The sequence below is a fragment of the Archocentrus centrarchus genome, chromosome 8 (genome assembly GCF_007364275.1).
Source record: "Archocentrus centrarchus isolate MPI-CPG fArcCen1 chromosome 8, fArcCen1, whole genome shotgun sequence".
Taxonomy (NCBI): Eukaryota; Metazoa; Chordata; class Actinopteri; order Cichliformes; family Cichlidae; genus Archocentrus; species Archocentrus centrarchus.
The window spans coordinates 14,515,820-14,541,613 of record NC_044353.1 but is presented as its reverse complement, the minus strand read 5'-3'; the positions used below and the strand labels follow the sequence as shown (position 1 = coordinate 14,541,613).

General features: G+C 39.2%; 3 protein-coding genes across 5 annotated transcripts; all 3 read left to right on the top strand.

Annotated features, from left to right (window-relative positions):
• The first annotated feature begins 851 nt into the window (after positions 1-851).
• kctd13 (potassium channel tetramerization domain containing 13) lies at positions 852-7,296 on the top strand. Its single transcript, XM_030736410.1, has 7 exons — positions 852-1,229; positions 1,961-2,221; positions 2,985-3,154; positions 3,236-3,325; positions 4,701-4,753; positions 4,840-5,035; positions 5,852-7,296. The coding sequence occupies exons 2-7, from the start codon at positions 1,984-1,986 to the stop codon at positions 6,098-6,100; spliced, it is 996 nt and encodes a 331-aa protein (XP_030592270.1). The 5' UTR covers positions 852-1,229; positions 1,961-1,983; the 3' UTR covers positions 6,101-7,296.
• A 1,640-nt stretch (positions 7,297-8,936) lies between these two features.
• hirip3 (HIRA interacting protein 3) lies at positions 8,937-19,026 on the top strand. 2 transcript variants are annotated; one of them, XM_030736111.1, is made up of 8 exons: positions 8,937-9,037; positions 9,654-9,774; positions 13,368-13,515; positions 14,376-14,741; positions 15,026-15,183; positions 15,576-15,723; positions 18,154-18,252; positions 18,617-19,026. In XM_030736111.1, the coding sequence occupies exons 1-8, from the start codon at positions 8,964-8,966 to the stop codon at positions 18,802-18,804; spliced, it is 1,302 nt and encodes a 433-aa protein (XP_030591971.1). In that variant the 5' UTR covers positions 8,937-8,963; the 3' UTR covers positions 18,805-19,026. The 2 variants fall into 2 exon arrangements, with proteins under 2 accessions (XP_030591971.1, XP_030591970.1); XM_030736110.1 differs by having other exon boundaries at positions 8,962-9,099; positions 18,617-19,025.
• A 569-nt stretch (positions 19,027-19,595) lies between these two features.
• Positions 19,596-22,760, top strand: antkmt (adenine nucleotide translocase lysine methyltransferase). Of its 2 annotated transcripts, none has more exons than XM_030736104.1 (6): positions 19,596-19,656; positions 20,946-21,109; positions 21,200-21,304; positions 21,381-21,521; positions 21,753-21,803; positions 21,995-22,760. In XM_030736104.1, the coding sequence occupies exons 2-6, from the start codon at positions 20,948-20,950 to the stop codon at positions 22,184-22,186; spliced, it is 651 nt and encodes a 216-aa protein (XP_030591964.1). In that variant the 5' UTR covers positions 19,596-19,656; positions 20,946-20,947; the 3' UTR covers positions 22,187-22,760. The 2 variants fall into 2 exon arrangements, with proteins under 2 accessions (XP_030591964.1, XP_030591965.1); XM_030736105.1 differs by lacking the exon at positions 19,596-19,656 and adding an exon at positions 19,668-19,849.
• The last annotated feature ends 3,034 nt before the right edge of the window (positions 22,761-25,794 follow it).

The following is a 25,794-nucleotide window of genomic DNA, read 5'->3' as shown; positions in this document are numbered from 1 at the left end:
TTATGTATTGGTCCTTTAAAATTGGTCATAAAAACTTCCATTTCCAGCATTTGACTAAAAAGCACTGCTATCAATAAGTATACATAATACACAAAAGCATTAATATGATTATTTTAGCACTGAAGTTGTTTACATTAATTATATGCAGTATAATTGTATAGGTATTGTATGTGTGTCATTGTAATTCATGGTAACTCAGTTTGTAGCACGTTTGTGCGTACTATGCAGCTGATGTGGCCTATCTTGAGAAAAAAGAATGCATCGTTAAGGTCTTTGAAATCTAAAATCACATATTTGGATTTATTTCACATTGGAGGAGGACCTGCATCTCTGAGTCAGCTCAACCTGTCAAGCAGTGACCACACATTGTGCTTCTTTTTGGCCTCTGTGACTCATGCTAGAAAACCATAATGCTTGTGCTACAAATACCATAATCATAATCATGATTTGTGCTGAGAAAATGGGTCTACAAGTATACCAATACTTTAGTATAAGTATACCAATACTAAAGTATTGGTATACTTATTGACTTGTAAACTGGATAAAAACAGTTTGTAGTGTTCTAATGCAGTGAGGCGCAAGCATCAAAAAAATATTTTTTAAGTTCTTCATTGTGACCAATGGATGGCAGTGTATACACGGCTATATCAGGGACAATCACCTGCCAAAAAAAAAAGATTTCTGTATAATGTCAGAGAACTTCTGTTGCCTTTACATTTAGGGGCATGGAGTTACAAATCATTCGCAAATGAGTTAAAAAAAAACTGAAGAATATCTGTGGCAGCCTGTTACAGCATGTTACTGTAGGCACTAACCACTTACTCCAACAGGTGGCAGTAATTCCATTGAAAGGTTGGTTAAAAGTAGAAGAAGAAAGCAGCGGAAGAAGATGGTCTAGTTTCACTTCCGACTGACCTACTTAGCTTATATTAGCTGTAGTTTTGTACTGAACGATGGAACTGTAGTGAATGTTGAGTTCGTGGTTTTGATAGATATTTTATGATTTTTCGTCCACGAAGAAGCGGCGCGGAGCAAATGAGCCTTCGTGGCTTAAAGCGTGGCCGAGTAGCCTAGCTGTTGTTAGCCTCTTTAGCTGCGCTGTAAATTCATCTGGACTCTTCATAGAAGCTGGCTAACTGATTATCAACTGCTGGCTAATTAATGCCACACATTTAGCTTTGTTAGCTTAGCTAGGTTCACCCCGTTAACACCCTTGGATGTTCAGTGTGGTAAGTACAATTTATCATGAGCTCGCTCCGTGTGATTTGAGATTAATAGTCCGATATGTGTGCAGCTGTCAGTCAGGGCTATCATTTGAGGTGCCTCATGTGACCGAAGGTGTTTATGTTGCCTAATCCATTCCTGCCGGTAATACTGCTTACTGAGATGTGTCAGGGATCTGAGAGCTAACTCTTCCAACACGGCTTCACATAAAAGGCTAGTCTGAAACAGTTTCCAGTTTGTAAATAAAATAGAAATTTGATCCTAATGTTTTATCCTGATAGAGGTTAAAACCCATTAAAAGGAAAAAAAGTATAGAACACAAATTGGGTGTGGTTGTAGAACGTGTATTATTGAGTACCTTAAGGTTCTTATTTAGGTTTAATTGATCCTAAATTATCTGCAAAGACCACTACTTAAACGGCTGGAAATTGGAAATCCCCAATGCATTTTGTCTGACTTCTTGAATTTTTAATTAGTCTTTATCTGTGATTTCTGTCGATATAAATAATCATGTCATCAGTTACCGTTACAGCAGAAAGGGCAAAGCAAGCAGAAAGTACCTCAGATTCAGTGTTAGATTCCTAAAGTGCTAACAGCTATTATATTTCTGTGTTTACATCTGTCAGTTAAGAAATAGTTAAATTAGCATCATCTTCCACAGTGGCATGAAAAAATCACCACTTTCTCTTTTCCAACCTGCACTATAAATACACCAATGTAATCTTGTTTATTTCAGTCAGGAAGTGACTCTTCAGCCCCATGTCTGCTGAGGCTTCAGTCGGCAGTCATGCTGCCGACTCTGCCCAGTCTGCTGTTTCCCAGCCTGCCTGCCTCCCCACAGATGACCACAGGAACCATGGTCTGCTGGGGAGCAAGTACGTCAAGTTAAATGTGGGTGGCTCATTGCATTATACGACCATCCAGACGTTAAGCAAGGAAGACAGCCTGCTGCGAAGCATATGCAATGGAGAAACTGATGTTACCATAGACTCAGAAGGTGGGTGCATGTATCTCTTTAGTGAGCACTAAGACTGTGATGCTGAGATCAGGAATTTTAACATGATGTTAGTAACATGTAACATAACATGACTTATTTCAGGAAGTAATAACTCTAGATTGCTGTGTATTGCACTGAACAGAATGATAGAACATTAATGTTCTAGTTCGAAATATAGAGCACAAATCAGATTCTGCACCTTTACAGAGCGCAAACATTAAGCCGTCAGTGAAGACTCGGTGTGGGAGTCCACTAGCCCACTTCCACTTAAGGCTAGTTGATTTTGAACAGCAAATCAGTTAAGATGAGAGAAAGACAATAAACACTTCATTCAGCCCATGTTTGGGAAATGTTTTGGTACAGCAGTTGAAGAAAATTCTAATAGTAGTAGTAACAATAAAATAAAGGGGCATAGGGGACAGTTTAGAACTGCACCAAATTTTGGTTGTAATGAAACTGCATGTCTTAACTAGCTCTAGATGTCACATAATATAAACCCAGCACTGCATTATGAAAAATTTTTGCAGGACTTTTTTTGTGTGTGTGTGTATGACATAATCTGGAGTCCTGTATTCTTAAATAATTATACCACTCTCCAGCCAAAACAATGTTCACTCTGAAAGGAGGCAAATATTGAAATCTGTTGTATCCTTTTTCTTAACTGTTACGCTAACACATTAGGGGGACCTCTTTTCCTACCTCAGTAACCTTAATGACAGCAGAAGAATTCAAATGACTGAAATTAATGTTCCTGCTGGTCTAGGTTGGGTCGTTTTGGATAGATGTGGTCGGCATTTTGAGCTGGTTCTGAACTTCCTGCGAGATGGCTCGGTACCACTTCCAGAGGACCACAGAGAATTAGATGAGGTTCTAAAAGAGGCCCAGTATTATCAAGTCCAGGGACTCGTCCAGCACTGCCTCAGTGCCATGCAGGTAAACGGATAATATGATTTCGTTGATGGGTTTATTATAATAAAATGTGTATGAATTCTGACGTGTTTTCTTCACCTTCAGAAACAAAAGGACGTGTTTGAAAGTGTGTGTCGCATACCCATGATCACCTCAGCCAAAGAAGAACAGAGAATGATCTCTACATGTAGAAAGGTAAATTTAATTTAATCTACACCACCAGGATGACCCCCTAAGCTGGTAACACATGTCAGCTTAGAGGTCATAAACTATATGGACAAAAGTACTTGGCCACCTACACATTACACCAACAGGAGCTGCACACCCTGGAAGCCTGTGCCATGAAGCTCCCAGCCCACAGTTTTTGTGCTGATGTTAATGCCATGAGGAGGTTTGGAGCTCTGCAGTTTAATTCCTCAGCAGTCGGCAACCCCTCTCTGTAACATTACATGGTTTGCTACTTCACGGCTGAGTTCCTGTGGTTTCTAAACACTTCCACTTTGCAATAATACCACTTACAGTTGATCCTGAAATTTTTAGGAGGGGAAACTAGTTTGTTGCAGCTGTGGCATCATATTGCAGTTCCACACTCAAATTCAGTGAGCTCTTTAGAACCCATTCTTTCACAAATGTTTGTAAAGCTAGATTATGGCTGGGTGCTTGACTTTATACACCTGTGGCAATGGGACTTAAAATACCTGATTTCAAGGATTAAGAGGTGTTTTCCAAGTGGCACAAATATCATATTGGTATTGTAAACATGAATAAAAGTTGTGATTGCTCCAGGCTGCGGTAGACACTTCCTTAAAAAGTAGCCAAATAAAGCCCTGCTATCTTTGGAGCAGAAGCAGTCTTATGTCACAGAAAGTTCTGTATTTCTTAAATTCTGTTTAGAGCAGGGGTCTCAAACTGCAGGCCTCGAGAGCCCCTGTCCTGCAGGTTTTAGATGTGTCTCTGCTTCAACACACCTGAGTCAAATATAGAAGTCATTAGCAGGACTCTGGAGAACTTGACTGCATACCGAGGAGGTAATTCAGCCATTTGATTCAGGTGTGTTGGATCAGGGACACAGCTAAAACCTGCAGGACACCAGCCCTCGAGGCCTGGAGTTTGAGACCTCTGGTTTAGAGTGTGGGTTCCCATTTCTCTAAGTTACAGCATCACACTCTCAGCAGGAACTCAACATTTCCTGTGTGTATTTCAAATTAAAAGCAGTGTAGCATTTCCATGCACAGAAAACTTTTTATAAGACTGTTTTTACTGTAAAACATTTGCAAGAACCCATTGTGGGGAAACTCAGTATGGCACTAGGTATTTGCATTAAATTTTTGTTTGTTTTTTGTTTTTTTTTTGTGTTGTTCTCCAGCAATGTCCAGTCTTTACTGACCTGTTAGGTGTCTTTTCTAGTGGATTGTCCCAGGTGTTAGATTTGTGCTTCTCTCTGACTGTTAAAGACTAGAATCTGCTCCAGTCACTGGACACATCCTTTAAGTGTTTTATATCCCATTTTAAAATGTTTTAGCTTATATGTAAGTGTGCCTACATTTATTCCTCTTTCTTGTTGTTACAGCCGGTAGTAAAGTTGCAGAACAACAGAGGAAACAACAAATACTCTTACACCAGGTACAATCTTTGGATTTGTTAAGTGCTGATTAATCCACAAAGTTTATAGATACTTACCCTTCTTTTTTATGCACTTCTGTGACCAGCAACTCTGATGATAACCTGCTGAAGAACATTGAACTATTTGACAAACTGGTGCTGCGATTTAATGGCCGCGTCCTGTTTGTCAAAGACGTGCTGGGGGATGAGATCTGCTGCTGGTCTTTTTATGGTGAAGGCCGCAAGATTGCCGAAGTATGCTGCACTTCCATTGTCTATGCTACAGAGAAGAAGCAAACAAAAGTAAGTCTCATTAGATAAATATTGAAGCATTTGTTGTTTAATATTCTGGGAAATGCACCTATTTGCTTTCTGGCAGTGATGGCAGCCTTTTAGTAAACTTTAGTATATAAACTCTAAAGGTAACAAAATCCTTCCACTAGAGCCAGTTTTTTTTTTTTGTTTTTTTTTTTTTAAGCTTTCTACATTAAAAGGCAGGAAGCATGTGTTAAAAAGTGTTGACAGCAACACTGAAGTGATATGCCAATATGAATTTTAAACTTAGTACTGTGCCAGAGTTTTGGAATATACTAGATGGTGGTTGTCTTACAAGTCAGGGATAAACGCACACATCTCTAATAAATTAAAGGAACACTTTGGAAACACATCAGATTTCAATGGGGGGAAAAAATCATGCTGGATATCAATACTGATATGGACCGGATAATGTTTGAGGAATTAAAGGATTCCACATCCTTTGGAAATAAAAATTATCAACCTAAAGAGGGCTAAAGGCAGAATTAGTGAAAAACCAGTCAGAAAAGATGAGGAGGGAAAAAGTGTCAGTGGCCTCCACCTGTAAAAGCATTCCTATTCTGGGGGGGGGGGGTCTCTCTAATACCTCTGTTGATAATTTGATTAACACCAAGCAGCTGAAACTAATTAACAACCCCCTTTGCTACTTAACTGAGCAGATCAATATCCCGGAAGTTTCATTGACTGGATGCTGTTCATTTAATTTTTTTGATGAGTGAATGTTCGGGTCGTTTTCCAAAGCAAATAAATATTTACTCACTCCTACCAAACATCTGTTTTTTTTTGTTGTTGTTGTTTTTTTAGGTTGAGTTTCCTGAGGCACGGATATTCGAAGAAACCCTCAATATCCTCATCTATGAGAACAGCAGAGGATCTGGACCAGGAGGCTTACACCTTTTAGATTCAAGAGGCTCCGGTTCATCACTGGGAACCGGTCAGTCAGAGGAAGAGGGTGCCGTGGGAGGGGATAGACGAGTACGACGGATCCACGTAAGGAGACACATAATGCATGATGAAAGAGGCCATGGTCAGCAAACTGTGTATAAGGACTAATAATGTGAAAACAAGGCATGGGAAAGTGACTTAATATGTTTGTTTGTTTGTTTGTTTGTTTTTTAATGCTAAGGGAATGAAAGACATGACTTTGACAGCAATAGTTTGGTATGTAATTATTTCATTAGTTGTCTTTAAACTTTTCAGAAGTGTTGGTTGATGACTGATTTTTATAAATTAGTTTTAAGTGTTTCGAAAGAAAAATGCTTTTGTTTACATGAAAACAAGATGTGTACAGTCTTTAGATAGAAAATATGTCAAATTATTTGGTACTGATACTGGCATAAACATTACGTTTCTGAGGTTAAAGAACCTCCTGCAGGCTACTGAATGGACCTCAAAACCCAGCGTCCACCCCATCTTTATCTTAGAGGAGACAACCTAACGTTCATGTGGGTTTTAATGACATGCACATGCGGCCTCCTCTGTGTATGACATTTAGGAAACACGGTGTCAATTTATGCAGGCTGTGAAACTTTATTTCCCTTCTCTTCTGAAGTGAGATGCTGCCAAACATTGATGGACAGAGGATGGTGAAGTTGAGCCTTGATATTTCAACACTGGTATAAAACACAGTGGCCATTTTTAGGGAGGTTGTCTGTGAATGTTGAGCAGCTCAGTTTTCTTTGTTTAAATTATTACAGCTATTGCTTCAAGATGTTTTTATTAATTTATGAACCTAATTTATTGTTTGGTATTTAACTTTTGTATTGAATCTTTGTGTTGACTCGTACTCGAGCGAGTTTTAATTTCTGAAATGGTACGTTGCACTCTCTGCGCTCCATGTTCAAATTTACTTCTGTAAATGAATAAATTATAAAATTGCATTTCAGTTTAATGTTTCAAGAGGAACGGAAACCATTTTTTTTTGTCACATTTTATTCTGAGCCATAGATTTTCACTTCTTCTGTCTTAAACCAAACTACAGAAATTTCTTTTTTTGGCCATATAGTGACGATAAAGGCAGTGTGCACTGGGATGTATTTTTAGTTCTCTCAGGGAGAGGATTTTCTTTCTAATGTTCACTAGTGACTTGTGTAACCCTAATCACTCTGAATACTGGAAAAAATTGAATGAGAGCAATATGTATCTTGGATCCTTTATAAAATAACCCTGAAGTTCCTTGAAATATGCACTAATGTAATTTCCGTCCAATAGTTGTCATGGAAATGTTCTGAATAAATGACTGAAATCAAGCTTGGTCTATTTTTTTCTCCTTTGCTTTATTACACCTCTGAAGTAATATACTAAAGGATATGGTGGTTTTACAAAACAAGTGGTGCTTATTACTCATATGTGATGTGCTTTCTTTCAGTTTGTCAGCAATATTACACAAAAACTAACACTGAAATTAATGAAACTTAGTGAGGAAGTAGAACTTAGGCAAACAAAGAATCCACGATCTCTTTCTCTGTGTTGAGCAGTGGCAGATGCTGCCCTTCTAGCTATTATTTAATCATCGTTCAGCTGCTCACTTTAGAGGTTGCATCCTCCTCTGTCAGACAAACTCTCTTCATGTCCTACTTCACTTGGTCTGCTGTGAGCTTCATCTTTCTTCCTGTGTGGCAGGGGGGGGATAGTGGATATAATAGACAAAATAATTTTCCATTATATTCACTATCCCTCCTCTGCACATGTCCAAACCATCTCAGCCTTGCCTCTCTAACAACTGCAAACTGCTCAACCAGAACTGTCTGTCTGATATACTCATTTCTAATCCCGTCTACCTTGTTTCTGCTGGCTTTCATTCCCCTTCTCTGCAGTGCATACCTCCACCTCTCCAAACTCTCTTCCATCTGCTCCCTACTCATCGCAGTGTCAACTGCAAACATGATAGCCATCACTCCTGCTTGACCTCATCTGTCAACCTGTCCATCACCAGTGCAAACAAGAAGGTACCCAATTACTTAATATTCTTTCATTATTTGTTCAACCAATGTGACTGTACCGTAGTAGAAGAAGCTACTTTCAGCTGCTTGCTTTTTCACAAATGGGTCACCATGGTGGGTAGTTCTGGATGTTCAATTTAGCAGACATGACCCCAAAGAGATTTGTTTCTTCTCCCAAAATTAAACTGGATCTTTGGCTCATCAGGTGCAAGTGCAAACTATGGAGCCACGTTCCTGTACCATAGTATGTGGAACAAAACCAGAGTCACATACACATTACACAAAAGTATGTTACAATGCAGATGTATCAAAAAATGTTGCATCTGCACTGTAATACATTCTTGATATCATCTGAGGTTTCCTGATTATTTAAAAGACTACTAGTACCATGTAACTGGTCATTATTGTAATGAAAACACACATAAAAAGGCAAAGAAAAAATACTGTATATTAAAAAGCTCGTGGCCTCTAATGTAAAGTGCTTGGCATATACCTGGTGTTGGATTAAAGTGCATTATTAAAGAAAGTTTGAGTTTTAACAGGTTTAACTGTAAGAAAGCCCCTTTACTAGTATTTACTGTTATCTTTCTAATTCTTCAATATCATAAACAAAGAAGTGCAAACAGATCCACACAAAGAGAGATAACTAAGGAAAAAAAATCAAACTGAATGAAAACTGAAAGACATTAGTCAACAAAATTGGTGCCATTTGCGTTTCATAATGTCAGAGTATTATTTGCACAGTATCTCGGATTCACTGAGTGTCTTTAAAGCTGTGCAGGTTTTGTTTGCCTGCCTTCATCACATAAGATGGCGCTATTTTTTGTGCTCATTAATCAAGTGTAGCAAAGTTGTTGTGGTTCCTAAACTGTTCAGCTACACCAAAGGGGCGTGGTGCGTGTCTGACGTCACTTCCCATTACGCGCGGTGGTTCCTGAGCAACCGCCAAAAAGAATCCGCCGGAGCGCGAAAGGATGGTGTCGGAGAAAGAGGCGGCGGGTATTCGCAGGTTTGTGTGCGGTGAGCTCCGTGATGAGGCAGACCTCAGGTACGGTTGAAGGATTCACGACGTGTGTGCGAAGAACAAACAACACCGGCCTGTGTCGCCGCGTGCGTGTGTAACTTTTTTTATTGTGACTTTCAGTTACATTACCTGAGCCTTCTGAATAGTCAGACCAGCAGCATGTTGCCCATTTTAAAAGTAACACTCAACATTTAACTTGCCATTTACTACCAAGGCTACTCCAATGTAACGTAGTTTAAGTGTTATATAACGCCCTATTCAGATCTCTGCTTATTATTTTTCTCATGCTAGCTTGTCATGGTTTCACTTAGATTTGAGGTTGTTTAAAAACAAAAATATATATTTTGTTTACCAACAGTGGCTTCTTTAAGTACAAAAAGAAATGATTTTCTGAGTTCATCCATTAAAAACTGTAGTAAAAAATTGTTGACTGTGAAATTTGTCCATTTCCCAGTCTTTATTTGGGATTTTATTCCTTTTCTCTGAGGTATCAGTTAGGACAGTGCTGCTGGATCTTACAATTTTTAGATGTATTTCTCAGTGTGTTCAAACCACTAAGAAATGCAAACAGGTGGTGGTTCCTGTAAATGGCATCCTCCCTGTCACTCACTGATGTAATGTTTCTGCTGTTTTGTTTCAGCACACTGACCTTGGGAATTTTAAAAAAGCGATACCAGGCACACAAAAAATGTGACTCATTAAGTCCAGAAGTAAAAAGTTATATGAAACAGGTGGTTCAAGAGGAATTGATGAAGATGCAGGTAACTACCCCCCCCCCCCCCCCCCCCCCCCCAAATAATGATATATAAGTTTTCATTCTTTTGAAAGCCTGACTCTTAGTCTTGTCCATCCTAATTGGGAAAATCAAAAACCTGTTTTATTTGTTATTATTTATCGTCCACCTGGTCCCTACTCAGAGTTTCTGTCTGATTTCTCAGACTTTTTATCTGATTTAGTGCTCAGTTCAGATAAAATAATTATAGTGGGTGATTTTAACATCCATGTAGATGCTGAGAATGACAGCCTCAACACTGCATTTAATCTATTGTTAGATTCAATTGGCTTCTGTCAAAATGTAAAGGAGCCCACCCACCACTTTAATCATACTCTGGATCTTGTCCTAACATATGGCATAGAAACTGAAGACTTAACAGTATTCCCTGAAAGCCCCCTCCTGTCTGATCATTTCTTAGTAACATTTACATTTACTTTAATGGATTACACAGCAGTGGGGAATAAGTTTTATTACAGTAGAAGTCTTTCTGAAAGTGCTGTAACTAAGTTTAAGGATCTAATTCCTTCATTGTTATGCTCTTCAGTGCCATGTGCCAACACAGTGCAGAGCAGCTACCTAAACTCTGCTCCCAGTGAGGTCGATTATCTCGTCAATAGTTTTACATCCTCACTGCGTATAACTTTGGATACCATGGCTTCTCTGAAAAGGAAAGCTTCAAATCAGAAGTGCCTGACTCCGTGGTATAATTCACAAACGCACAGCTTAAAGCAGATAACCCGAAAGCTGGAGAGGGAATGGCGTCTCACTAAATTAGAAGATGCTCATTTAGCCTGGAAAAAGAGTTTGTTGCTCTATAAAAAAGCCCTCCGTAAAGCTAGGACATCTTACTATTCATCATTAATTGAAGAAAATAAGAACAACCCCAGGTTTCTTTTCAGCACTGTAGCCAGGCTGACAAAGAGTCAGAGCTCTGTAGAGCCGAGTATTCCTTTCACGTTAACTAGTAGTGACTTCATGGATTTCTTTACAAATAAAATTTTAGACATTCGAGAAAAAATTATTCATAACCATCTCAAAGATTATTCTTCATGTTCGGCTGCTTTCAGCACTGCTGGTATTTGTTTAGACTCTTTTGCTCCAGTTGATCTTTCTGAGTTAACTTCAATAGTTACTTCCTCCAAACCAGCAACATGTTTGTTAGATCCCATTCCTACTAGACTGTTCAAAGAAACCTTTCCAATTATTGATGCTTCAATCTTAAAAATGATCAATCAGTCTTTATTAGTTGGCTATGTACCACAGACCTTCAAGGTGGCTGTAATTAAACCTCTGCTTAAAAAGCCATCACTTGACCCAGCTGTCTTAGCTAATTATAGGCCAATCTCCAACCTTCCTTTACTCTCAAAGATTCTTGAAAGAGTAGTTGTAAAACAGCTAACTGATCATCTGCAGAGGAACGGTTTATTTGAAGAGTTTCAGTCAGGTTTCAGAATTCATCACAGTACAGAAACAGCATTAGTGAATGTTACAAATGATCTTCTTAGAGCCTCTGACAGTGGACTCATCTCTGTTCTTGTCCTGTTGGACCTCAGTGCAGCTTTTGATACTGTTGACCATAACATTTTATTACAGAGATTAGAGCTTGCTATAGGTATTAAAGGTACTGCACTGCAGTGGTTTGAATCATATTTATCTCATAGACTCCAATTTGTTCATGTAAATGGGGAGTCTTCTTCACACACTAAGGTTAATTATGGAGTTCCACAGGGTTCTGTGCTAGGACCAATTTTATTTACATTATACATGCTTCCCTTAGACAGTATTATTAGAAAGCACTGCATCAATTTTCATTGTTATGCAGATGATACTCAGCTTTACCTATCAATGAAGCCAGATGACACACATCAATTAGTTAAACTGCAGGAATGTCTTAAAGACATTAAGGCCTGGATGACCTCTAATTTCCTGCTTCTAAATTCAGATCAAACTGAAGTTCTTGTTCTCAGCCCCACAAATCTTAGAAACATGGTGTCTAACCAGATACTTACTCTGGATGGCATTACTTTGGCCTCCAGTAACACTGTGAGAAATCTTGGAGTCATTTTTGACCAGGATATGTCCTTCAATGCACATATTAAACAAATATGTAGGACCGCTTTTTTGCATTTGCGCAATATTTCTAAAATTAGAAACATCCTTTCTCAGAGTGATGCTGAAAAGCTAATTCATGCATTTATTACTTCTAGGGTGGACTATTGTAATTCATTATCAGGCTGTCCTAAAAGCTCCCTGAAAAGCCTTCAGCTGATCCAAAATGCTGCAGCTAGAGTACTGACAGGGACTAGAAAGAGAGAGCAGATTTCTCCCATATTGGCTTCTCTTCATTGGCTCCCTGTTAAATCTAGAATAGAATTTAAAATTCTTCTCCTCACATACAAGGTCTTGAATAATCAGGCACCATCTTATCTCAAAGCCCTCATAGTACCATATCACCCCAATAGAGCACTTCGCTCTCAAGACTGCTGGCTTACTTGTGGTTCCTAGGATACTTAAGAGTAGAATGGGAGGCAGAGCCTTCAGCTTTCAGGCGCCTCTTCTGTGGAACCAGCTTCCAGCTTGGATTCGGGAGACAGACACCCTCTCTATTTTTAAGATTAGGCTTAAAACTTTCCTTTATGATAAAGCTTATAGTTAGGGCTGGATCAGGTGACCCTGAACCATCCCTTAGTTATGCTGCTATAGGCCTAGTCTGCTGGGGGGTTCACATAATGCACTGTTTCTCATTCACCTTATTTACTTTGTTTATACTCCACTCTGCATTTAATCATTAATTGATATTAGTCTCTGGCTCTCTTCCACAGCATGTCTTTCTCTCCCCTCAGCCCAACCGGTCGTGGCAGATGACTGCCCCTCCCTGAGCCTGGTTCTGCTGGAGGTTTCTTCCTGTTAAAAGGGAGTTTTTCCTTTCCACTGTCGCCAAGTGCTGCTCATAGGGGGTCGTTTTGACTGTTGGGTTTTCTCTGTATTATTGTAGGGTCTTTACCCACAATACAAAGCACCTTGAGGCGACAGTTTGTTGTGATTTGGCGCTATATAAATAAAATTGAATTGAATTGAATTGATCAGCTGCACCATTAAAGCATTCACTGACAGTTAAAATGGATAAAACTGATCTCCTTATTACAGTACAACCTTTTGCTGAGAAACCTTTTGGTCCTTATATGGCTGTTACTTTTACATTCATTACCCACATAAAGATTACTGCAGACCAAGTAGTCCTCCATATGGCAGCAGCCCTCCCCAGCTGCAGAGCTCTTCTCCAGTTGAACAATCCCCAGCTATTGCCTGTCCTCAAACTCCCCATATCCCAATCCAATCAAGCGTCCATATGCGCTGGAGCAAGCCACAGTAGAATAACTCTGTGTAATAGAGGTCCCGTGTTCATGCTCTCATGGGTCAAAAAAGTATAAAACTTCTTAATATTTGGCAAAGGGATTTTAATGTGGTGGATCAGTGTTAGTGTATATATAATACATAAGTTGTTCTTTTTAAAATATTTATTTTTGTGGTTGGTCATTTTAGTTCTGTAGTTATTATCATTGTTGAATTTACTCATAGGATGAAGAGAAAAACGGAAGTGACTCAGAGACCAAGAAGCCCCAGAGGAAAAGGAAGAGAGAAAAGGGAAACGAGGAGGTCATAAGTGAGAGTGATGATGAATCCAAAGCAAAGAAATCACGAAATAATCATTCAAGCTCATCATCAGGTAGGCCGTCAGTGTCAAATTCATCTGAAATAAAAGCCACACTAGGAAATGTAAATCTCTGGACTTGTACATGTACACATCATTTAATAAATCTGATGCAGTTTGGTCCACAAAAAGCACGCTAGCCCTTTAAAACATTTAGTCAAGTCTATCAGTGCTTTCTCATTACTGCTCTCTTGGACGGGTGCCCTACAGCCACAATTCATTCCAAAATTATGGCACAAATGATGTTCCTTGAAAACAGAAATGATCATTTTGTAAATGGGTACATAGGCCTGAAGGCTACATTTACTTTAACTATTTCTATTCCTTGCAGCTTCACTGTCACACCTGTCTCCCTCTCATTCACACACATGTATTCTGTCTTGCTTCTACTGACTTTCATTCCTCTTCTCTCCTGTTTGTACCTCCACCTCACCAGACTCTCTCCCACCTGCTCCCTGCTCTTACTACAGTTCACCATGTCATCTGTGAACATCATAATCCTGCCTGACCTCATCCGTGAGCCCGTCCATCTTCACTCCAAAAAACAAGGGGCTCAGAGCCAATCTCTGATCTAATACCACTCCCAACTCGAATTCTTTTACACTTCTAGTGCATAATGTCTCTCTCACTGTCCTCATACATGTCCTGTAGCACCCTCACATACTTCTCTGCCCCTCCTGACTTCCTCATGCAGTACCACAGTTCTTTTCTTAACACCCTATCTAAAAGTGCATTTTCCTGTCATTTTTGGCCACCCTTAAATTAAATTAAACCACCCTTATCAATGTATTGTCTGTAGAATCCTGTCTGTCATAAGGTTTGTCACTTCTTTTTAAATGGTAAAATGTTGTCCTTTTGTGTGTTAATAATGACAGAATCTGAGGATGAAGAGAACCACAAAACAGAAAGTGAGGAGAGTGGTGACGATGAAGAACATGCCAAATCTCAAGCCAAAGAAGAGCAAGAGGCGAAAACATCAGGACAGAGACATGGAAATCGGCAAATTGACAGTGACATGTCTTCTAATGAGGAACTTAGTGAGTCAGAAAGAAAAGAGAATGAAAGTAACTGCAGTGATAGTCCAGAGGAAGTGGTGAGAAAGAATGGAGAGACAAGAACCAGCAGTAAAGGTGAAGGAAGGAAAACACCGCAGAGTGATAAAGAAAATGACACTGATGGAGACAGCAAGTCAGAAACAAGTGACAAAGTTAAGAGCGACGAGTCTTCTGACAGTGAAAAAGGTGACGTACAATCAAAATTTATTTATTACTCTAATTGTCACAGTAATTTATATGCCTTGATATGTGGGTCGGCTGTGGCTTAGGAGGTAAATACGGTCAGTGGTGGGATCCCCAGCTTCTATAGACTGCATGCTGAGGTATCCTCAGGTTAAGTGCAAGATACCGAATCCCAGGTTGCCCCCAATGCATCCGTTGGAGTGTGAGAGTGTGTAAGCACTTCGTGTAGAAAACTTTTATATATAATTAATAGTCCACTTACCATGTGTCTTACTGATGTGTTACAGAAGAAAAAGTGGAAAAGAAAACCAACGACACCGACTCAGACTCATCATCACTACCTTCTTTGGAAGATGACAAAAATGATGAGACCAATAAAACAAAAGATCAAAAGAAGATTAAGAAGAAAAGTGTGAAAAAAGATGAAAGCTCCAAAAGACCAAAGGTGAGCTTTGGGAGTTTCTGTGACATTTAAGATGGTGCTGCTTCTTATTTGGTTGAGTGACTTCAAACAAAGTTTAAATTCATTTAAATATTGCACATTCATAAAACATATTTATGCAGTATAGTACCTGGTCACGCACACCACAGGAGTTTAGGAATCTTATATCTTACGAAGAATTAGCTTAAATATTCTTTTCTGCATGTATTTGGTTCTTTAACTTGACACTATACTGAGTAAAGATATAGTTGCATTGATTTGGCTGCTTTCAGTCAAATAAATGCAACTAGACTAAATGACAGATGACCTTTTAAAACTATGTTGGAAAGCTGTAAGGAAGAACTATAAAAACTTTTTTTTTTCACATCTTCTATGTCCTTGGCTTCATCCTGCAGTCTGATGACAAATCTGTAGCAAGGCTCAAACGTTACATTGCCCTTTGTGGTGTGAGGAGAAATTATAAGAAACTCCTACAAGGCTGCTCCTCCATTCGCTCCCAGGTGACTGTTCTGAAGAAGGAGCTTGAAGATCTTGGTGTGGATGGTCAGTAGGCTCTTTATTTCAGAGATGATACATTCTGGCTTTATTTGCACATTTCTAAAATACAGGTTTCACATTTGCTCATAAGCTTTCATCAAAGCAGCAGTAGGTCTGTATGTACACCCATAGGGCTGAATTTGTTACTTTGTTTGTCTGGGTCATTCAGTCCTGGTACAACTGCTGCGAGAGCTTCGTCCGCCAGCAATGAGTCGGACTTGTTTCCAGTGGGTTTTGGACTCCGCCAGGGCTGCCCTATGTCACTCGTTCTGTTCATAATTTTTATGGATAGATGATGGTCCTGTTGGCTTCAGTTGCTGGAAACATTCCTCCGAGATTTTTGGTCCATAATGATATGATAGTGTCACACAGTTGCTGCAGATTTGTTAGAATCTTCTATTCAAACAATTCCCAGTGGTAACTGTGGAGGCCATTTAAGTACAGTGAACTCACGTTCAAGAATCCAGTTTAAGATGAGTTGAGCTTTGTGACATCATGTGTTATCCTGCTGGAAACAGGCTGTGGTGTTTAAACTGTGCTGAGTTGGTACTCAGGCTACGTTCACACTGCAGGCCTTAATGCTCAATTCCGATTTTCTGTGAAATAAATTATTTTTTTTTTTTCCTGCGTGGTCATTCACATTTCTAAATATATGCGACTTGTATGTGATCTCCTCTGTGAACTGCAAACAACCTATAAGTGTCCCGCATGCACAGTAGAGGATGCAATAACGTCACACGTAGCGAGCATGCTCAGTGTTTGTGGAAGTAAACATGGATCAGGACGCAGAATAGTGATGTTTGTCGAGTGTCAGTGACGTGCAGGTTGGATGAATGCGACCTGGCCGTACAGACACAGATCACATTTGAAAAGATCAGATGCGTATTGGATTTAGGAGAACATATCCAAGTGGCCTGGGTCATATTTGTTCAAACTGTCATGAAATGATCAGATGCAGGTCGCATAAGGGTAAAAAAAATTGGATTTGGGTCACTTTGGACTGCAGTATGAACGTAGCCTAAGGGGCCCAAAGTGTGCCAAGAAAATATCTCCCACACCATTACACCACCAGAAGCCTGAATTGTAGATACAAACCAAGATGGATCCATGCTTTCATGTTTACACCAAATTTTGATTCTACCATCTGAATGTTGTAGCAGAAATCAAGACTTATCCGATCAGGCAACATTTTTCCAATTTTCTGTTGTCCGATCGTGGTGAGCCTATGTGACTTGTAGGCTTGGTTTCCTGTTCATAGCTGACAGGAATGGCACCCATCTTCTGCTGCTGTAGCTCATCTGATTCAAGGGTGGGCATGTTTCATGATTAGAGATGCTCTTTTGCATACCCTGGTTGTAACAAGTGTTTTTTTTTTTTTTGAGTTACTGTTGCCTTCCTATCTGCATTAAGCAGTCTTGCCATTCTCCTCTGACTGCTGACATCAACAAGGCATTTTCACCCAGAGAGCTACTGCTCGCTGGATATGTTCTCTTTTTCAGACCACTCTCTGTAAACCGTAGAGATGTTTGTGTGGGAAAATCCCAGTAGATCAGTGGTTTCTGAAATACTTAGACCAGCCTGTCTGGCATCAACAAGCATGTCACATTCAAATTCACTTAAATTACTTTTCTTCCTCATTCTGATGTTCAGTTTGAACTTCAGCAGGTCATGTTAACCATATCTACATGCATTGAGTTGATTGGCTGATAAGACATTTGTATTAACAAGCAGTTGTACCTAATAAAGTGGTGAGTGTCACAGTCACTGCACATACCAATGCTTAAAGCCAGCAACTGAACCCACAGAGACAGTTACTTGTTCTGGCTGGATAGATGAGCCCCAAAACAAAAACTTAAATTCAGCTCTATCTCTCTATAAACTGATACGAAGTGTGCTCAAAAAGTTCTTGGATTCGGCCCAATAAATTAAAAAATTATATCTGATTTTTAAATTCAGCCATAAGGGCTAATTATCTTCCCAGGACTTTGAGATACTAACAGAGGAAATTAGCTAAATTTAAACCAAGTATGTTTTTGTTTTTTAATTATCACTTTTATTTTAATATACTCTAGTTCCAGAACATTTTGAGCACACCTGTTACTGCCAGGTGTCTAGTTTCTGTTTACAGTACATGTAGTTGCATTTAAGTGGGCTTTGATTGGATGCTGGTAAATAGTGCAAAGAAAGAGTCTCCCAATATCAAAATTTCTCTTTTTTATTTATTTATCTGTTATTTGAACATCAGCTGGTTACACAGGAAAAAGCAAAATATAGGTTGTTTCTCTCAAAGGCAGAGCCATCAAATGATTTCCATACTGAACCCAGTAGGAAAAACTTATTTAAAAAAAAATTATTATTTTTTTTTTTGGATGACATAATTTGATTAACTCTGATAATGATGGGTTAAAGTAACTATCTTATTCTGTTTTCACACAGGTCAGCCAACTATTCACAAATGTAAAAAGGTCCGAATGAAGAGAGAGCAAGCTCAAGAACTGGCTGCTCTTGATGTCGGCAACATTATTACCACACAAGGTAACCAGCTCTGTCCTCATGCCATGACTCCTTCAGAGCACACATGATTCAAAATGTTGCACTGACACAAAATGCACAGATGCAAGTCAACTTGCTCTACCTAATAATTAGTAAAAATTAAATTTCCATTGCTTGTGCATATCATTAATCTGAACATGATTTTAATTGCAGTCTAAATATATTTAATGGAGTGGATAAACAGAACTGCAAAAATATTTTTATGATATGAGTGTTGAAATAATTTTACTCCTAGGACTTGTAGTTGTGGTTTATTACTTGGTTATATGGAGAAATTGTTGCAAAAAATCTGCAATATTGAGTGTCAATTATCATGTGGCGTAATTCTAACATGGATGCTTCTAAGGTCGACCTACACGCAGAGGAGCTTCAGCAAGTCAGACACAGCATGAATCTCCATTCTCTGAATATCAGCGCACTCTAAACTCTGACTCCGAGAGTGACCAGGAAAACAGTACACACAAAGGGCGCAGGAGAATGTCAGAATGGGCCAACCTGCAGGGGATCATCAGTGACGATGGAGACAGTGACTGACCAGGATCATTCCTCCCAAAGTGTCCAGATGCATCTTGGACATGTTTTTTTTTTGTTGTTGTTTTTTTTTAATGCTTTGATGCTAAACATAGAAAAGTTTAAATATATTTTTTGTCAAATAAGGAGATAACAATGATAAAAAAAGGGTATTGATGGTGTTTGAGTGTTAAAATCTTGTTAAAGTATTGGTAACATTTTAAATGTATAGCTGTTCAATTTCAAATAAAATATTGCGATTAAAATAGTCATGTGGAGGAGTAATTTACTTTTCTGATTGAAGTACTGTTTATACGACGAGCAAAAGAGAGGAAAGTAAATTCAGAGAAAAGACGTAAAACTTTTTTTTTTTTTTTTAAAGTATCAGGGCTCAGTAGTTAATAGTGGTTTATTATTATTTCATAATTATTTGATGCAGTTAAGATAAGATAAAAAAAAAAACTTTAATAATCCCACGACGGGGGAATTTGTGCATTACAGCAGCTCAATACAGAGAAAAAATGAAAAGGATGAGTAAGAACAAATAACTAAACTCAAAACTAAAATTCAATAGAATAAAATAAAATAGCAAAAAACTATACACATATACATAAGCACTATATACATAAATATATAAATATATATATATAGTTACGTTTACACATTGTATCTTTGAGGCCAAAATAACACTGTCCTGTTTTGTAACCATGCTGGAGCCTTCTGCAGTCATGAGCAATTTGCATTAACTTCTACAGCAAAATCATATCTGCGTGGCTGCACCGGAACCAGTGTAAGCTCTTGAGTGTACGGAGTATTTCACAGACGGACTGGTCCTACAGTTTAATTTGACCGCCCGCATTTCTACAGGTCAATAAGGTATTGATCGTTATTGTAATACTGTTGCCATTTTTCAGTTTTGAATGTGTGGAGGCGACATGGGGCAAAAAAGGATTTTTGCCGAGACCACGTAGCCGGATAGAAATAAAGAACCGCGTGGATGTGATCCAAAAACCGCTGCAAACAACGAAAAAGCACCGCTGCTGTTCGCGTGTATTCAGCATAAACTGAAGCAAGTTTATTTTATCTTTTCAGTGTGACGGCTTTTTTGAGCCATGTATGTAAAATAAACCAATAAATGTACGACTTTTATGCGCAACAGTCCAACCAAGCCTTTGTACTTAAGGTTTAGGAATGTGTAGTTACATATTTTAGTTTTATTTATTATTGTCATATAGAGGTAACAATGGCACATCACTACCAATGAAATTCTGAGACTCAGGCCCTTCAGTATTGAACATAATCTAACACTTAAATAAAATATAAAGTAGCTATACAAAACGACTATAAGAGTCTATACAGATAGAGTAAAAATAGAATATATGTAATCATCTTACAGTAACAAATGAGTAAATCAGTGCTGGAGTGTGTGACACCTGCACCAACGTCATTACACTTAAACTAAAAACTATTAAAACTACCTGAAACTATAATAATACTTAAAAATTAACTAACTTTTAGTCTTTTGTGAGTTGGCTGATGAGGTTTTGGTACATTTGTTTGTGGAATATTGGGATGTCTACCTTCAAAAGATGTGTTTTTGTTGTAATACATGTACAACATCTTGTGTCCACACATGCTTCCAAACAACAACTAAACTGAAACAAGCAAATCCTCTCCAGAAAATAACTGAAACCAAACTGAATTCAAAACAGAAACTCAAAAAAAGAGAGAGAGAAAATACAAAACTTCTTATTTTTACATTCTCTAAAGTAGTATAGTTTCCTGTGGTTTCCACTAGTGTGCCACTAAGATTTGTTTCTTTGTCCAGCACCTGTGGCACTTTAATAATGCTGTTTATCTATTGTAGACTGCATTATTTTTTATTCTTTTTCCTGCCACAATAACACAGTAGTTTCCTTTGTGCAATCAATAATGTATCTATCCAGATATCATTTGATTCACTGCATCCTCATCTAATGGAGTGGTGCCAACAAAAATCTAAAATATTTCTATAGGTCCAGCTGTTTGTAATACTGACTGTCTTTATTTTAGAACAAAGAGAGCTGTAAACAGAAGAGTTTAATAAAGCAGAAAGAAACAAGAGAAAAAACAAGCTTATTAGAATATATATATATTCTTTAAGCTGACTTTCACATTTCATGCAGGAATGGATGATGACACACAAGATGAGGCATTTGCTGATCTGAAGTCCAGGCCCCTTGGAGGATGGGGTGTTGCTCAGATAGGCGTTGGCACTGGGCTTGCTGTATATGGCATGTGGGTGGGAATTCTCCAGCCCGGCTTCCGAAAAGTCCCCTTGAGGCTACAGGTATGGTCTACATCGTTTGTAACACTTTCAATAATAAGTGGTGCTCTTGTGTCACTTCTTTTCTCATCAGTACTTTGAAAATTCTCCCAGGTCCCCTACATTCCTGCCAGCAGAGCCCAAGTACAAAATGTAATGACATTGTTAAGGGGTAGAAAGGGAGACCTTGTGGATTTAGGATCTGGTGATGGTCGTATTGTAAGTATAAACAAAATATTTTGGCTGCTTTTTTTCTTGTGCAGATAAATAATGGGGTTTTAATGTGTCCTTTAAGGTCTTGGAGGCCCATCAGTATGGTTTCAGTCCTGCTGTTGGTTATGAGCTCAACCCCTGGCTTGTTCGCCTGGCCCGATTTCATGCGTGGAGAGCAGGGCATCATGGAAAGGTGTCGTACCGACGGGAAGACCTCTGGAAGGTTTGTCACATTTGTATCTGGTATTAGTGACCCTTGCATTCAGATTTGCAGAATTGCTTAAAAAATCATTAGGAAATACAGGTGGGAAATAACCAAATAGATTTATGAAATTTTCCTTTTCCAGTTTTTTTTTTCATCCTCCTTCCCTTTCACTCTTGCTGTTCTTTCCTAAAACAGAAGTGCTGTTAAAGCGGTTTGCTCATTTACATCCTGCCTTGTATCTCATCACAGGTGGACCTGACAAAATGCAAGAATGTCACAGTGTTTTTGGCTCCTAGTGTGGTGAGTAATATTATAAACACAAGCGAGCTATAAATTGTTTATAATACAGATATAAAGAGTAAAAAAATAACTCAGGCTTATGCAGCACTAGATTAAATTAGGTGTGGTGGGTCATTTGCAGGCATTAGAGGAACTTTGTGGTCATTATTACGGATAAGTATTGCAGTAATTTTTTTTTCTTCTGTTTTTAGCTTTCATTGTTGCAGGAGAAGTTGCAGACCGAGCTGCCTGATGATGCTTTAGTGGTGGCAGGTCGTTTTCCCTTCCCTGACTGGAAACCTTGCAGAATTGAGGGACATGGTGTGGACAGAGCTTGGGCATATAGCGTGCAAGCACAAAGACAGCACACTGTCAACAAAAATGATGACCTCACAGCCACATAGTGTGACTTTGACAATGAACTAACTAATAAGAAAGGATCCACTTAAAGCTATATGGATGGTCCTAGTTTTTGCCCTGGTAGAATGGAAGTATGGACTTAATTTGCTGCTTCAATGATATAAACACATTCACTGAACTGTGACGGATGTTCAACCTGATTATAACCTGATTAGATGTTTTTTTTTTTTTGTTTGTTTGTTTGTTTGTTTTAACTACATCTACAACATATGCCGCTCTTACTTTCTGCTCCTCTGTGGACTGTGTTCACAAACATTCAGAGAATTCCATCAGAGTGCTTCTAATCCTGCCTAAAAATGGGAAAATTAGGAGTAAATCAGGAAAATTCTGTGTGAAACTCAGAGCGAGGAAGTATTGATCACCTTACCATATCTGGCATTTCATTTTAAAAGGTGTGATCAAGAAAAAGAAAGCAGAAAATGCTTTCAGAGTGAGGATGGGCATGTAGCAGACAATGAAATCAATATACTTAATAAGAAGAGAAGAAGAAGAAGAAGAAACAGCCTTTATTGTCCCACAGAGGGGAAATTTGGGTGTAACAGCAGCCGCAGTTATTATAAATATAAATAAAGATATAATAATTCACACTATTAAGAAAAGAATATATATAAAATCAACAAACAATATTAACCTTAATACTACTAATAATAATAACACTATATACAATGTGCATGATGTGCCGGACTATTTACAGTATATTATTATTATTATTATTATATATTATCCTACATTGTGTAGGCTATTGTGGTTTTTGTTGGGAGCAGTGATGGTTATGAAGTCTTACAGCTGCTGGGAGGAAGGATCTGCGGTAACGCTCCTTTGTGCATTTAGGATGCAGCAGTCTGTCACTGAAGGAGCTCTCCAGCTCAGCAACAGTTTCATGCATGGGATGGGAGACCTTGTCCATCAGTGATGTTATTTTGGTCAGAGTCCTTCTGTCTCCCCCCACCTGCACTGAGTCGAGAGGACATCCTAGGACAGAGCTGGCTTTCCTGATGAGCTTGTCTATCCTCTTCCTCTCAGTTGTAGACAAGCTGCTGCTCCAACATACTGCTGCATAGAAGATGGCTGATGCCACCACAGAGTCATAGAAGGTCTTCAGGAGTGTCCCCTGCACTCCAAAAGACCTCAGCCTTCTCAGCAGGTAGAGTCTGCCCTGACCCTTCCTGTAGAGCGCATCAGTGTTATGAGTCCAGTCCAGTTTATTGTTTAGGTGAACACCCAGGTACTTATAAGAGTCCACTATCTCAATGTCCACCCCCTGGATGTTCACCGGTGTCCGTGTGGTGGGTCTGCGCCTGCGGAAATCCACCACCAGCTCCTTGGTTTTAGCGGCGTTGATCAGGAGGTGGTTCCGCTGGCACCAGTCCACAAAGTCCTGAGTCCACTGTCTGTACTCTGAGTCATCCTCACCTGTGATGAGGCCAACTATGGCAGAGTCGTCAGAGAACTTCTGCAGATGGCAGCGTGGGGAGTTGATGGAGAAGTCTGCAGTGTAGAGGGTGAAGAGGAACGGTGCCAGCACAGTTCCCTGTGGGGCCCCCGTACTGCAGACCAGCCTGTCAGAGACACAGCCCTGTGTCCTCACGAACTGTGGGCGGTCAGTGAGGTAGTCAAGTATCCACTCGGAGATGTGGTGGTCCACTCCTGACAGTTCCAGCTTATCTCTCAGAAGTCCTGGCTGGATGGTGTTAAAAGCACTGGAGAAATCAAAGAACATGATCCTCACAGTGCTTCCAGGCTTCTCCAGGTGGGTCAGAGCTCGGTGCAGGAGGTAGATGATGGCGTCATCCACCCCGATGCCAGGCCGGTAGGCGAACTGCAGCGGGTCCAACGAAGACGACACCATGAGGCGTAGATGGTTGAGGACCAGCCTCTCGAGGGTCTTCATTAGATGCGATGTCAGGGCTACCGGCCTGTAGCTGCTAAGATCCTTTGGATGTTTGGTCTTTGGTACCGGTACCACACAGGAGGTCTTCCACAGTTGTGGTACTTTCCCCAGCTTCAAGCTCAGGTTGAACATGTATCCCATGATGCCACACAGCTGATCTGCGCAGCACCTCAGGAGCCTGGAGCTGATGCCGTCTGGACCAGCAGCCTTTCGCTGCTGGTCCAATAATTCATTTTAGTCTGTTATGTCAGGGTGTACTTAAATGTATTAAGCCATGGAATTCATTCATTCATTTTATTTCCCTAGAATTTTGTCACTTTAAATAACTTTTTATAATAGTACTATTGTAAAAACAGCCCATGAAATTATATATATAATAATATATTTAGCACAGCTGCCCTTTCACAGCTGTGCAGGGCTTTTTTTGTAATCACACATCTAAGGAGGGCAGGCTTTTAAATATTCATCTGCTCTTGTGTGTCACCTATATAACAAAGAGGTGTAGTTTTCTGTTTGTGACTCCATTGTTTTAACTAATTATTTTTAGGCAGTATTTGTTGTACTAGAATATTATAATCTTAAGAGGAATTTTTCAGTCCCAGAGTGCAGCAAGTTTTTCAAAAGTAACTATAATTGTAAATGCTCTGTGGATGTGGGTTAAAGGTGCTCAGTACTGGAAAAAAAAATTGGAATGTGGCTTCAAGTGACTGGGCCCATGGTATCTAAAGTGTTCATATAGTAACAACAGCACAGTTGTAATACATTCCTGTATTCTTGTATGACACAGTAAGCTCTATAAATGTTATATATGTGTACATGCATGTATTTTCTGGTGTTATAAATAATCATACAGTGCTCCAATTTCTAATGTCTTCTTCCCTCACATACTTCTCTGCCACTCCTGACTTCCTCATGCAGCACCCCAGTTCCTTTCTTGGCACCCTATCAAATGCTTTCTTTAGATCCACAAAGACAAAGTGCAACTCCTTCTGACCTTCTCTATACTTCTCCATCAACACTCGCAAAGTAAACATTGCATCCATACCTGGTCTTTCTCAGCATGAAGCCATACTGTTCCTCAATGATTTTCATCTCTCTTTTTAACCTGGTTTCAGCAACTCTTTCTCATATCTTCATGGTATGGCTCATCAACTTTATCCCTCTGTAATTACTACAGCTCTGCACATCACTCATGTTCTTGAAAATTGGTACCGGTACACTTCTCCGTTCCTCAGGCATCTTCTTACTCTCCAGGATTGTGTTGTTAAAAAGTCCACTGCTCTCTGTCAGAGACATGTATAAACTGATCTTTCTTATATAAATTATTAATGGCAGGCCTTCACCTTTACCTGTATAGTGAGTAAAATTGTTCTATCACCGACAATCTTGGGCTGTTCAAAGTAAAATCAGTTTCTTCTTATCCAATTTATTGTTGATAATTTTCTGTTATATATGAGAAATATAGACGTTATCAAATTTTATTATTCTATTTATGTAACCTTATTTCCCTGATAAACAGGCAAATTCCTGTATTTGTATGTTTGTGGGCGAGCAGAAAGACAGTATTACAAGAGGAAAATGACAAAACGTAAACAAGCTGTTTTAACAGAAAATTGTTGTAGTGTGAAAGCTACAACCGGAGATTGATCTTTCTTAATCTGCGTGACTTGACAGAAGCTGATTGGGTTGTTTGCAGCAGAA